The 14,002-nt window shown below is 40.5% G+C and overlaps 1 protein-coding gene across 1 annotated transcript in view; it reads right to left on the minus strand.

The window, feature by feature from the left end:
• Positions 1–14,002, minus strand: part of TMEM245 (transmembrane protein 245) — a gene marked incomplete at its 5' end in the record, with an annotated part of 96,748 nt that overhangs the window by 57,790 nt on the left and 24,956 nt on the right. Inside the window, 3 exons of the mRNA XM_080820134.1 lie at positions 6,152–6,321; positions 9,267–9,485; positions 10,946–11,062. Coding sequence (XP_080676260.1) covers positions 6,152–6,321; positions 9,267–9,485; positions 10,946–11,062 — 506 coding nt within the window. The remainder of the gene's footprint in view (positions 1–6,151; positions 6,322–9,266; positions 9,486–10,945; positions 11,063–14,002) is intronic.

Raw genomic sequence — 14,002 nt, forward strand, 5'->3', positions numbered from 1 at the left:
AGGAAACAGAAACTCAGACATAGAAAGAGAAACACAGGGGCGCCTGGGTGGCTCAGTGAGTTAAGCATCTGCCTTTAGCTCGGGGTCATGATCCTGGGGTGTTAGGATCGAGCTCCACATCAGGCTCCTTGCTCAGCAGGAGAGAGTTCACTTCTCCCTCTGCTCCTGTTCGTGTGCTCTCTCTGTCGCTCGCTCGCTCTCTAATGAATGAAATCTTTAAGAAAAAAAAAAAAAAGAGAGAGAGAGAGAAACATGGACAGAAGAAGCAATAGAGAAGCAGAAGGGAATGGAGGAGAGAATTCCTAAAGAAATGCCAAAGGCACTGTCCGAGGAGACAGATCCTGTGCTGTGCTCAGCTTTGGGCAGCAGAATCCACACCACCTGTCATCACTGCCATCAGTTGTCATTACCGCCTGCCCATAGAAGTCACACTGTCCCTGGTGATCTCCCCAGCCTTCCTTGCTCTGAGAAATTATTTTAGTTACTAAACTTTACTGTCTTAAAGGGGAAGGGGAGTAATTTTAAAATGACATACTGAATGTTTCCAGTGTGAAGGAAGGGCATGCATTTTTTCAAAACTTAGAGAGGTCAGTAAATGTATGGTTATACTGCAAGACTTTGAAACTTCTAAATTGGCTTTGTGTATAGGAAGCTATTAAGAAAGTTATCATTCCACTACTGAGTTTTCTATTCATTATTCTGGGTCTGTAGGCTTTCTTTTATTTTTTTTTAACCAAATTCTAGTTGAGTCTTAGTGCAAATAACCAACACTAAAAAATAAAACAAGCCTTGAGAAACAGGTTCTGTCTCAATTAACCACAGATATGTTTTCTCTCACCCTCCCTTCCCTTGAATTAGTTTCCTAGTTCACTCCACTTGAAGCTGAAACACCAAATACCCAATGCTGCAAATTTTCTACCCTTGGATGTAATGTAATAAAATAGACCTCAACTTATTTATGTGCTTTCCTGGAATGGACAGTCCCAGAACTTACAGCAGTCACTCCCGCTCTCCATCGATGCTTTACCTATACTATATGGAATCATCAAAGAAAGGAAACCTTCACTTGATCTCTTAGGAATCTTTTAAACCTGAGTCACAACTGGTTAGCTATGAAATAGGCTCTTAAATTAGGTGTTCTAACTCACGCAGTCACCAAAGGTTAAACCAAATTGCACCTAATGACTTGAGCTCTCCTTTCTCTCATCCCTTGAGGACAATTTCATTTCAACATACACAAGTTGGAGAAGTGTATAAAACCACCTACTTTGATCAAAATAAGAAAATGTGACTTTTGTTTGCAGCACTATTATTTGCCAAGGATTGAACTCATTTACTCATGTTAGTTTTGCAGGGAATGGAGGTATAGACAACAGCATGTATGTTGGTAGGAGCAGGACAGTGGCCAATAAGTGTATGTATGTATGTATGTATGTATTTTACACAGTTTATTTTCAATCCAAAGTTCAGAAGTTTAAGGCAAGTTAAGTCACCCCTTTCTTCTTCTTCAAAAGAAAGAAGAAAACCTTAATCTCTGTACTAAAAGTGTCACCTTGGTCTATTTCTAAGAAGTACCACATTCATCTTAAGGTCTTCTATGATATCTCCACTGAAAATTTAAGGTTTTGTTATATCTAAACATGATACACATAAATGTCATCTCTTGCTATCTGTCTCAGGGATTTGATGAATCTAAGTCTACAATTACTATATATAGGCTATATGTCACAAGTACAGCACTCCTAATTTATCTGGATTAGCCTTTATTGAAGTTATTAAAAATGTACCTATTTCATGCAAATCATGTGAAGCATTCATTACACATACAACGTCACAACTTGGGAAATACATGAAATTAAAGGTCACAGGACATGACCACAATCTTTGTTAAGTTAAAAATGAAATTCGGGGCGCCTGGGTGGCTCAGTGGATTAAGCCTCTGCCTTCAGCTCAGGTCATGATCTCAGGGTCCTGGGATTGAGCCCCGCATCGGGCTCTCTGCTCAGCGGGGAGCCTGCTTCCTCCCCACCCCTCTCTGCCTACTTGCGATCTCTCTCTGTCAAATACATAAATAAAGTCTTTAAAATTTAAAAAAAAAATGAAATTCTAGAAGAGTAGCTATTAAAAAAAAAAAAAAGACACTATATAAAATTACCAGCCAAGTGAATCAAGTATTTCACAGATCTTATTCAAAAATTCCTGTGTCATTTATAAAATAAGTAGCAATAAAAAGTTCTCTTTCCGGGGTGCCTGGGTGGTTCAGTTGGTTAAGTATCTGCCTTTGGCTCAGGTCTTGTTCCCTGGGTCCTGGGGATCTCCAGCCCTGCATCTGGTTCCCTGCTCAAAAGGGAGACTGCTTCTCCCTCTCTCTCTCTGCCCCTTCCCCCCGCTCATTCTCTCTCTCTCTCTCTCTCTCAAATAAATAAATAAAATCTATTACAAAAAAGTTCTTCCTCCTTTTTGATAAGTATTGCCTAATGTGCTCTCACACATCAAAGAAGACTAGAGTAGGGCCACATTACAGAGCAGAAAAGGAATGGCAATCACTCACTGTAGACAAAAGAACTGTAAGACAGAACTTCTGACACACACCTGGGCAAGGAGATAGTAACCATCTATCCTAAATAAATAGCTTTGGGTATTTGGCAAATTGTACTGTGATAGCACCAATGATTCACGACCTTCCATAGCTTATTAATTTGAACTTTAAAAGCAAAAACTAATTTTGACATATGGACAGAAACAGAAAGAAAATGGAGAGACAGGGGGAAGTTACAGAATTCAGTAATAAAACTCAACATCCATGTGTTCATTTACCTTCTTATTTAGCCAGTGCCAGAGCTTGAGGGTAGGGGGTAAGGTAAGAAAGAGAAGATAAGAACAGTGGAACATCATTAGAGGATGCAGCAATAGTATGAAAAGAAAAGAAAGTCACTGAGAGTATGAGGAGGAGATAATCCCAGACCAACACAAACCAAAAACCGGGAAAATAACTGTAATGCATTAACAAAGTTTTAAAATCAACTGTATATAGTATTCGTTTAAGATATACAATGACTGAAATAACCACAAGCTTTTTTGGCAATTCCACAATTAAAAATACATGCCTGTCTGCTTAAGTAGTCACATCAAATTCCAAAGATCAGAATAATAATTAAAATTCTTTCTCATATCAGGTACCAAAAGGATTTTTTGTCCCTTTATAAATTAATTCATGTTCAAATACTATGTATTCATTGAACGTTGTGGCTGTAGCTTTACAGTACAGGTCATTTCACATTTTTTAAACAGTAAAACACTTCCGTGCTCATTTGGAACAGTGAACACTTGGCCAAAGAGCAGACGGAACCAAAATTCTGTTAGTATTTGGTGTATCTCCTTCCATCTCAATTTTTTAAGCCCTTATCTTTCTACTTTATGTAACATCCTTTCTTTCATATAAACATTACCTCATCGAAACACCTCACAATATTTAACACTATATAACTAACACTAGTTAGTGGACACATGATGTAAAAATTGCTAAACACAGGATTGAAGGCATTATTGGTGATATAAAAAATATAAAAGCTAAAAAGCTTAATTTTATCAGGGTAACTGTAAACACTCTTTGCAGAGTTTTTACTAAAAGTATACCCAGTGCATGTTTAAAACTATACCTCAGTCAATCTCCTGTAGAGGAATAGTTTCAAAAACACTAGTCTCATCAATCGAAATTTAAAAGACAACATGAAAAATAGATTTATTCCCCAAAGCAGCAACCCATATATATTATTATACTAGATAAAACATAATTATGGCATCGATTATTACTAGACAAATATTCAGTTTGCAGTAGTCATTTATTCTGATATGTTTTATTACTATAGCCAAAAATGATAGTTTTATTTATTTTACTGTCCCTCTTAAGAACAACAAATTGGCATAAAAATTTGAATAAAAAATGACAATTTTACAAGGCTACTCCATCACAAACACTTTGGATACCTGCAGAACTTCAAATGACACAACTCTAGAGTTGTCCTAAGTGAAGGGTTCCAAACACAAATATGTGGGACTCTGAAAACAAGAGTTAGTGTCCATCCCTTCTGATAGTGGTAAGGCTGTCAGAAGTTAACTGAAGTAAGTGTCATCCTCTTTAAACAGTCTGCAGGATTAATCTGCTCTAGTAAAACAAAGCTTCACCCCAATACCAGGAAGATGTGATAAATATGTTAAAATCTGTGGGAAATCTTAGACTTTTTCATATTTAAAAAGTTGAAAAAAGAATACAAATAGGCAAATCACAAAATAAAAATATAAATAGCCAATAAGCAAACTCATTTTTTAAATTTCAAACTAAAACAACACTCATACTTCTTTTTATGAAACTGAAAAATACTTTTTTGTTATAATATCTAGTAATGGCAAGAGCTCAGAAAATGGGCACTGCCCTATGTTACACTGATGGGAACTAAAACTGGCAAACTTTCTGGAAGACAGAAAGGCAATACGTAAGAAAACATATCCCCCTGGGGAGCCTGGGTGGCTCAGTCAGTTAAACCTGCGACCCTTGGGGCACCTGGGTGGCTCGGTGGCTCAGTCATTAAGCGTTTGCCTTCGGCTCAGGTCATGATCTCAGGGTCCTGGGATCGAGCCCCCACATCAGGCTCCCTGCTCAGCGGGGAGTCTGCTTCTCTTTCTGCCTCTGGCCCTCCCTCCTCTCCTCTGCTCATGCTTGCACACCCTCTCTCTCTCTCTCTCCCTCCCTCTCTCAAAACAAACAAACAAACAAACTTCTGACTCCTGGTTTCCGCTCTGGTCAAGATCTTGTGGTTACATTGGGCTCTGTGCTCAGTGCAGAGTTTGCTTCAAATTCTCTCTACCTCTCCCTCACTCTCTCTCACTCTCTCCCTCACTCTCTCTCTCAAATAAATAAAATCTTGAAAAACAAAAACAAAAACAAAAAAAGTATCCCCCTGTATCTCTGCTCCCCCAGGAGATGTTACCATGGCTCTAAAAGATTTCTTTCCTTCCATCTTCCGTGAACTCCAGGTCTTCGTCCCATTCCTATCTATGCTGGCTTCACCTAACAGTATTTCTCAACCTGAAGTCATGGGTGGACCTGCTCAGGGAAACAGTCCGTAGGCTCTGTGAGGAAGTCCAGCTCCCACAGCACAGCACCCACAAAGACCTCGACTTGGTCTCACCTGACTCTCCCACCTCGCGTCTGCATATATCCCACTGTGACTGCTTCCTTGGTGCTCCCTAAGAAGTCACGCTGTGGCAGTCGCTCCCTTTGCACTGCTCCATCCGCCTACTCCTCCTGCCCTGTCACCTAAGAAACTCCTACTTGTGCCTTGAAATTTCCTCTGGCATCGCCTCTTCTGCAAAACCTCCCCTCTCCCACTGTCTTGCCAACAGCCAGTCCCCTCTTGCTCAGTACTGCCACTGTATTCTGTACACACTGTCCTCCACAAATTAAAACCACCGCTAACACAGAGAGCCACTATGAATCAGGCTCTGATCTAGGAACTGCACGTCTATTAACTCATTTAACCCCCACAGCCGTTCTCCGAGGTGCATGCCATTATGTTTATTGTATTGGTAAGGACAACAAGGCATAGAAAAGTCAAGAAATTCATCCAAGATCACAGAGCTAGTAGGTAGCAGAACTGGGATCTGAAACCAGTTTGAAATCGGGGTTCGTGTTCTTAACCACTGTGTCTAAATTTTAATGGACTGCTGTCTCTCCACTAAACAGAGCTCCTGCATCTACTTTTCTGTGAGTCAGTAGATTTTCCTGAGGACTTAGCCCATTATCTGATATGTGAGAATGACTCCAAAAATACTGCACTTAGGTGGCATTACCTGACAATGTAATTTTAGGCAAGTCACTTAGCCCCTTTAGATTTCAATGAGGGAGTTGAGCACGTGTTCCATAACATCCTTTTCTACCATTTTTAAGAGGGAAAACTACTTACACAATACTGATTTAAACTAAGTCTATCCTATCTTTACAGAAGCCATAGTTCTAAACTTTAAATATCATCACAGATACAGACAATAAATGTGTTACCAACGATCACAGTATGAGCACCAAATACCATGACATGGAATATATGTATATTTAAGCGCCATTAAAACAGCCCAAGTGCTTATAATATAATACCTTGCTATCAACTTTTAACAAGAATTTTCCAAGCCCAACAACTGGCCACGGGGCGAGAGCCTCTTGCCGCTCCCTGAGGAAGTGCTCCACGGCCTGCCACCATACGAGGCAGCGCTTCTCCAGGAAGTCCACAACTCCAAAGTGAATAACAAGCTTTTTGAGGATCCAGACTAGAAGGAAGGCAGACATATAAAACCAAAACATAGATTACAAAGTCAGAACTTGAAAGTGCTCTTTAATTTCATGTGACCTTTCTAAAACAGCAAAACTAATATTAAGTAAAAATCAATTAAGGGGGTGCCTGGGTGGCTCAGTCAGTTAAGCATCTCCCTTCAGCTCAGGTCATGACCTTGTGGTCCTGGGATCGAGCCCCCGCATTGGGGGGGGGGTGTCCCTGCTCAGCGGGGAGTCTGCTTTTCCCTCTCACTCTCCCTCTTGTGCTCTCTCTCTCAAATAAATAAATAAAATATTTTTTAAAATCCATTTTTAAAAAAAAAGGCAAGGGGAAAGATGAAAAGTTCATGGTATTCCAGACTGCCAGAATTAGGACAAATAACTTTACACACAACCCCACCTGCCCATATACTGCCTCCGCTGTCAAGTCCAGAATCCCCGCAGGAGCCAGGGATTATTTCACAGTCTGTATAAACGTAAGATACTCTGATCATGAAGATATCAGGGACTACAATCCTGACCCCTCACACCTTACCCTTCCGGGCTGAAGAATCCTAACCCCTGACATGTCCCAATTTCCCTGGCGATTATAGATGCTATTGCCAAATGTTATTCTCCTCCTTGGATGTTTAACAACGTTAGTGTCCAGAAAAGTATCAGGAATTCCATCTGTATCATGATTTTATACCTTTGGTATTCCTATTTCTCTACTTGATGCTGCCCTGTACATATGAACCTACTAGCAGGCTTCAGTAGAGAAGCAGAGTAGGGACAAGCAGGGTTGTTACAAATGGTCCCTGAGGCTACGCAGGGTACAGCTTCTGCAGAGACCACTCACGGAGAACATGAATGTACGTACCCTCCACACTGGGTAGCAAAGGTTCCCCTGCAAGCAGGGGGTGAGCTTCCTATTAAAGGCCAACTAAGAAGGTAGTGGGGCCAGAAGGAAGTGCTACTTAACTGTGGGGGTGCCTTGAAGTCTGGACTCTGGATAACTGATCCCAACCACTATAATTTACCTAATTCCAGGAATTTCTGTGTCCTTAGCCCTGGCCATGCAATCTAAGGGTTCACAGTTTACTCTTTTGAACCATGAGTTCAGTGTTACATACCAGTTCAACAATTCCATCATTAACTTTTCTAAATCTCTGGGGAGGTCCCAGGAAAGCTCTTATGGTCTCTAGAACAACCCCAGGGAAATTACAGGCTGTGGAAAATGTTCTCGGGGCCACCTGTTCAAAGCCTGCTCTCCCAAAGCCATGTCAAATTGTTATGATGGCTTGAAGGTTAAGAAATGACTAGGATGAATGTTAACTCCTGCTAACAATTTTTTTTTAATTTAAAGATTTTTATTTATTTATTCGACAGACAGAGATCACAAGTAGGCAGAGAGAGAGGAGGAAGCAGGCTCCAAGCTGTGCAGAGAGCCCGACACGGCGCTCAATTCCAGAACCCTGAGATCATGACCTGAGCCAAAGGCAGAGGCTTAACCCACTGAGCCACTCAGGTGTCCCAACTCCTGTTAACAAATTTTAAAGAGAAGGGGGTTCCAATAGTACCTGACACAATTTGGCAGCATAAAATAAATCATTTGGCAAAACCAAAAACATATGGAACAATCCAGAAAGAGCAATTTAAGCTATTTCACTAAGCATTTCTATGAATTCCTTAACAGAAAGCATGGCTCTGGTATATACTCTGGTATATACTTCATTACAATTGTATCTTGCTCCAACTGCCAAAGAGAAGTTCTGTTTGAGGATGCAAGAAGCAGATACAAACTTCGACCTCATATTCTATGCTCCCTAACGACAGACACTATACAGTGTTCTGGGCCTAACAAATCTATTTAAAAAAAAAAATTTTTTTTTATAAAGGTTAACTATTTCATTAACTGTCCAAGTTAATAAGAATAATAAGTTTTAAAATTAAGGATCTAGAAGGTAAATGGTCCAATGAATTTAGATTTTTAAACAGGCTCCCAAAAAGGACCTTATGTTTATTTTTTATATTTATTTATTTGAAAGAGATAGTGCACAAGCAGGGGGAGTACAAGCAGAGGGAAAGGGAGAAATAGACTCCTTGTTGAGCAGAGAGCCCAACATGGGACTCGATCTCAGAACCCGGGGATCACGACCTGAGTTGAAGGCAGACATTTAACAGACTGAGCCACCCAGGCACCCCAAAGGAAATTATGTTTAAATCAATAGTGAAAAGCTTTGATAAAGAAGAAAGGACTGGGGCACCTGGGTGGCTCAGTGAGTTAAGCCTCTACCTTTGGCTTGGGTCATGATCTCAGGGTTCTGGGATCGAGCCCCGCATCAGGCTCTCTGCTCAGAGGGGAGCCTGCTTCCCCCCCACCCCCGTCTGCCTCTCTGCCTACTTGTGATCTCTGTCTGTCAAATAAATAAATAAAATCTTTAAAAAAAAAAAAAAAGGACTAATCAAATTTAGGAGGTATCTGGATGGCAGGTCTGGAGCATCAACTGAGGACTTAATAAACTTGGCAAAGGGGGGCACCCGGGTGGCTCAAGTCCTGACCTCAGGGTCCTGGGATGAAGCCCCACATCAGGCTCCCCACATCATCAGTGGGGAGTCTGCTTCTCCCTGTCCCTCCCCTCTGCTCCTGCTCGCACGCATGTGTGCTCTCTCTCAAATAAATAAATAAAGTCTTTTTTTAAAAGTACATAAATAAATAAATTTGGCAAAGGTTTTGACTGCAGTAAGAGGTTAAGCCCAAACAATCAGGAAAGTATGACATAAAAAACTCTTCTAAATTCACCTGAATTACTTACTTTTCCAGTCTTAAAGACAGCTTTAAATATACAATTTAAATATACATTGTTTTATCTTAAAAGAGAGTAATATTACCTCTAATACTAAAATCCAAACTCGAAAGAAAAAGAAGTCTTCCAAGACCAGACCGTAAGGGGCCAATTACCTGCAATCGGCACCGGCAGCAGCTGTACGATCCACAGGTTCAGCCAGAGCTGGACTCCAATAATGGCCCACACGAGGGACACGAAGTAGATGTCGCTGGTTTTCTTCTTCCTGACAAACGTTCCCATTTCAGGCCTCTGTCTGCCCAGAGTGGGTGAAGGGGTGGAAGGCGACGGAGAGGAGGATAATGCTGGAGGGGGCTCTCCTTCGTCCACGGTTTCTGAAAGGGGGTTGGGGGGTCACCACCATATTAGCCCACGTGAGTCAGAAGTCCTACGGAGCAGTTCGCTAAGCTGCTCTACTGTGAGCCTTCAAAATGGACTCTGATGGTATGATCACAAAAAAAAGACGAAGGTCTGGATGTATGTTTGCATAGGCACTGGAAAATGTATGGAGAATTACACTACTGACTGTATTTAAATCTGGGGAAATAAAGTTTGTTGGGGGGTAGGGTTGGGTATGGTGATTTTCTTTACTTTTTACCGCATACATTTCACATTGTTCAAAGTTTTATGACAAATAAACAAAAAACTATGACAAAATAGCTGAGAATTATAATCAGCCCATGAAAACTCCTCAAACTGTATAAAGCAACCAATATTAAGATACAGAATTCCTAGATCTAAAAATGTCTCCTCTTTTAATATGGTTTTATTAGAGAGAGAGATATATATATATATTTGTGATAAAACACGGCTTTTCAATGTCATTGCACCTAAAATGGAGCCAACTGCTCTTTAAAAAAAAAAAAAGAATCTAATTTGAAAACTTCATGTTGGTGGGTGTGGCAGATTCTTAGAAGAATCATCATCCCCTCTTCATTCTGAAAACATGATTCAATGTGAAATAAAAATGTGTTTTCCTACCACCTTAAATGACTTTTTCTTAGCTGATCCCTCCTTTCAAGTCTTTTCTCAAGTAAGTGCTTTAGGAAGAGCTCACCAAAAATATTCCTTAACTGCAAATCCCCTGGAACTAAGAGACCACTTGGCACAGAGAAGGCCATTCCGTTCTTGAACTCTGTGTGAGTACAGTGTGACTTTAAAGCTGATGTAAATCTGCCAGCTGGATCTTGTAGAAGCATGGTATCCAGAACAATCAAACAGGCCCATTTTAGGGCAAACAGTTAATATATTAACAGCATGAGGCATGCAAAGCAAACTTTGAGAAGAAAAGCAAGAAATGCCAGAGAAATGGAGGACTGTAAGAGAGAAAAGGAAGACCAAAAGAAAAAGCTGGGTCAACAACAAAAGCAATGTAAAGAGTTAGAGCAAAATAGAGCAGTGGAGAAGAACTGACAGCTAAAGAAGTAGAAAACAAGGAAAGGATGAAGTGGAAAAAAATACGGAAAAGGTATATGGGGCACCAAGAAAACGAAAATAAAAGGAAAGGAAAGTGGGAATAACAGAAGAAAAATGAGAAAAGCATTTTTTAAAAAAAAAGGGAAAAGATAAAGATTCAAGGTAAGAAACATAAAAAGGTAAATAATTAAAAGCATGAAAAAAGTGATTATGGGAGAACAAAGATGAGAGGAGGAAAAGTGTAAAAATAGAAATCAGAGGAAACTGAAGGACCAGTAAATCACACTCTGTGATGCTCATGTCCTTAAGTTTATCCTTTATAAAGCGCATTTCATTTTCCTGAATGATTTTGAAAATATCCCCTCAAAGGGTCAGTCACCTGCAGGCTGGGCGGAGGGCGGGTCATCAGGGCTGGATTCGTACCCTGTAATGGAGATGGCCAAGGTCGCTAGAGTAGAAGCTGCCATGGAAATAACCTGCCCCGGTAACTCTGCTCCTGGAAAACAAGCAAGTATTCTTACAACTTTTTAAAGCAAAGTGGGAAACAACTTTTGCAAACTGAAACACAGTCCCAAGATTTCAAAAGCAATGAAACAGAATGGTTATTAACTGATCCAGGGACAGGGGTTCCTCACCAAGGGAGAATGCTTAAGAATCAACAGGGAAGTCTGCTAAAAATCTGGTCCCTGGACACTGCATGTCAGTCTCCCTTAGGAACTCACACTGGTGCACGCAGCTGAGGGTGGACATCTAAATGTGGAGTCCTCCTTTTTTACTTTTTAACTTCACAAGTTAATGTGAACGCACGTCTCTGTTGAAACACATTGCCACACCAAGTCTGTGAGCTTCCCAAATGCAAACTGTCTTACTCTCCTTTGCGTTACTAGCTCTCAGTACCGTATGGAACAGCTAACACTCAGTGCCCTCGATAAGAACATTCCATGAATAAATAGGCAAACATATGGGTACTATGCAAAACCATAAAGCTCGATAAAGTAATTATTCAGCACAGGCAAAATCCACCACTGAGAGTCTAAAATATATTACTCTGTTTCATGTTATACGTCCCCATGTTAAGTTCCTAAAAGGTAGTACACCAAGCTTAATCATTTGCACTAAACTCAAAAAAAAAAAAAAACATTTACTGGGGTGCTTGGGTGGCTTAGCCATTAAATGCCTGCCTTCAGCTCAGGTCATGATCCCAGGGTCCTAGAATCAAGCCCCCCATTGGGCTCTCTGCTCAGTGGGGAGCCTGTTTCTCTCTCTCCCTCCAGTGATCTCCCTGCCTGTGCCCTCTTGCTTTCTCTATCAAATAAATAAATAAAATCCTTAAAAAATATATTTACTGGCCAGTGAGGTCTGTCTGTTAACAGTCTAATCTGCTATGGCAGACAACACAGACTAGCACACACAATACCAGGTTCTAGCACGCTTTCCTCCTCCAAGAGACTGGAAAGCTAGACTATATTCCTTAAACTCCGTTGCAGCTAAGGTCCCATGTATAAGGCAGTTTCTACACACCAGTCTAAGACATAGAAGACCACAGTAGGATTCACAGTAATTTGGACACTCAGGTGTCAAACAGTCATGGAGATATATGGTATTTCTGCAGGAAGTTACTTAGCAGAAGTTCTAAAAGTTCTGCTGTTTGATGTCTAACTTTGTGGCAGCTGTGGCATCTCTGCTCAAATAGTCCTTTGGTGTCATGGAGCACTTTTCCCAGTTGCACTGCTTCTGCCTGTGTCAGACCCAAGCTTAATTGTCTGGTCTTCCCAAAAAGTCTACATGCTAACCAATATCTCTTTCTATGCAGACTAGCTAGTGTGGATTCTACTGTCCACAACTAAGAACATTAACACTCATAGAGATGGGACATCACTTTTGGTAGGCCAATATACAATGCAACAACATAGAATGCTGCCAATGAAAATAGCCTTGAGCACTCAGAAAGCCAATGAATTTCAGCTCCAATGAATTCTACCTACTCAGCAAATCCAAGGCTGGCCATCTCCCAGAGACAAGCAGGCCGGGTCCTGAAATGGCTCACCAGGCCATCAAGGGCATTCATCTTGCTCAACCATATCCTATTCTTCCTCTAATAAATGCCTAACAGAGGTTTATTTTTAGGCAATCCAAGAGAATGTCAAACTCGTGATCTGGGAAGAGAAGAGTTGGGACCTATTCTTCTGGCCTAAGTATGAAAGGTGTTTCTTTCACGCCAATAAGGGAACAGGATGAGAGGAAAAGACACTGCCTCTCATGTCTCACATGTTCTCATTACTCACTGTATTGAATGCTAGGGATAAAGACATAGAACCTGCCCCCATGGAGTCCAGTGGAAGAGACGGATACGAATTAAAGAACCACACAGGAAAAAAAATTCTTACCGTACTTAGGGAATAATTTGTTAATTCACCTTTAAAAGGGGGGGGGCACCTGGCTGGCTCACTTGATAGAGCATGTGTGCTACTCTTGGTCTCAGGGTTGTTAAGTCTGAGCCCCACACTGGGTGCACAGATTACTTAAAAATAAAAAAAAAAACTTAAAAAAGAAAAGAACCACACAAGTGTGAATGTATACAAACTATAGTGACTGCTGTAAAGGAAACATACTAGCTATTTTATGAACTCCTAACACAAAAAAATATGACTTAGTCTGGAGAATCAGGAATAGCTTCTCTTTAGGAAATGAAAAAGAAGCTGAGAATCAGACAACAAAAAGAAATAAAAGGCATCCAAATTGGCAAAGAAGAAGTCAACTCTTCACAGATGACATGATTCTCTATGTAGAAAACCCAAAAGACTCCACCAAAAAACTGCTAGAACTGATACAGGAATTCAGCAAAGTCGCAGGATATAAAATCAATGCACAGAAGTTAGTCACATTTCTATACACTAACAATGAGGCAAAAGAAAGAGAATTCAAGGAACTGATCCCATTTACAATTGCACCAAAAACCATTAGATACTTAGGAATATACCTAACCAAAGATGAAAAGGATCTGTACTCTGTATCGAACACTCATGAAAGAAACTGAGGAAGACACAAGAATGGAAAAATATTCCATGCCCATGGATTGGAAGAACAAATACTGTTAAAATGCTATGCTACCCAGAGCAATCGACACATTCAATGCAATCCCTATCAAAATACCATAAACTTTTTTCACAGAGCTAGAATTAATAATCCTAAAATTTCTTATGGAACCGGAAAAGACCCTGGATAGCCAAAGGAATGTTGAAAAAGAAAACCAAAGCTGGTGGCATCACAATTCCAGACTTCAAGCTCTATTACAAAGCTGTCATCATCAAGACAGTATTATTGTACTGGCAAAAAACAGACACAGAGATCAACAGAACAGAATAGAGAACCCAGAAATGGACCCTTAACTCTATGGCCAACTGATCTTTGACAAAGCAAGAAAGAATATACAACA

This window comes from Martes martes (genome assembly GCF_963455335.1).
Source record: "Martes martes genome assembly, chromosome: 12".
In the NCBI taxonomy this organism is placed as follows: Eukaryota; Metazoa; Chordata; class Mammalia; order Carnivora; family Mustelidae; genus Martes; species Martes martes.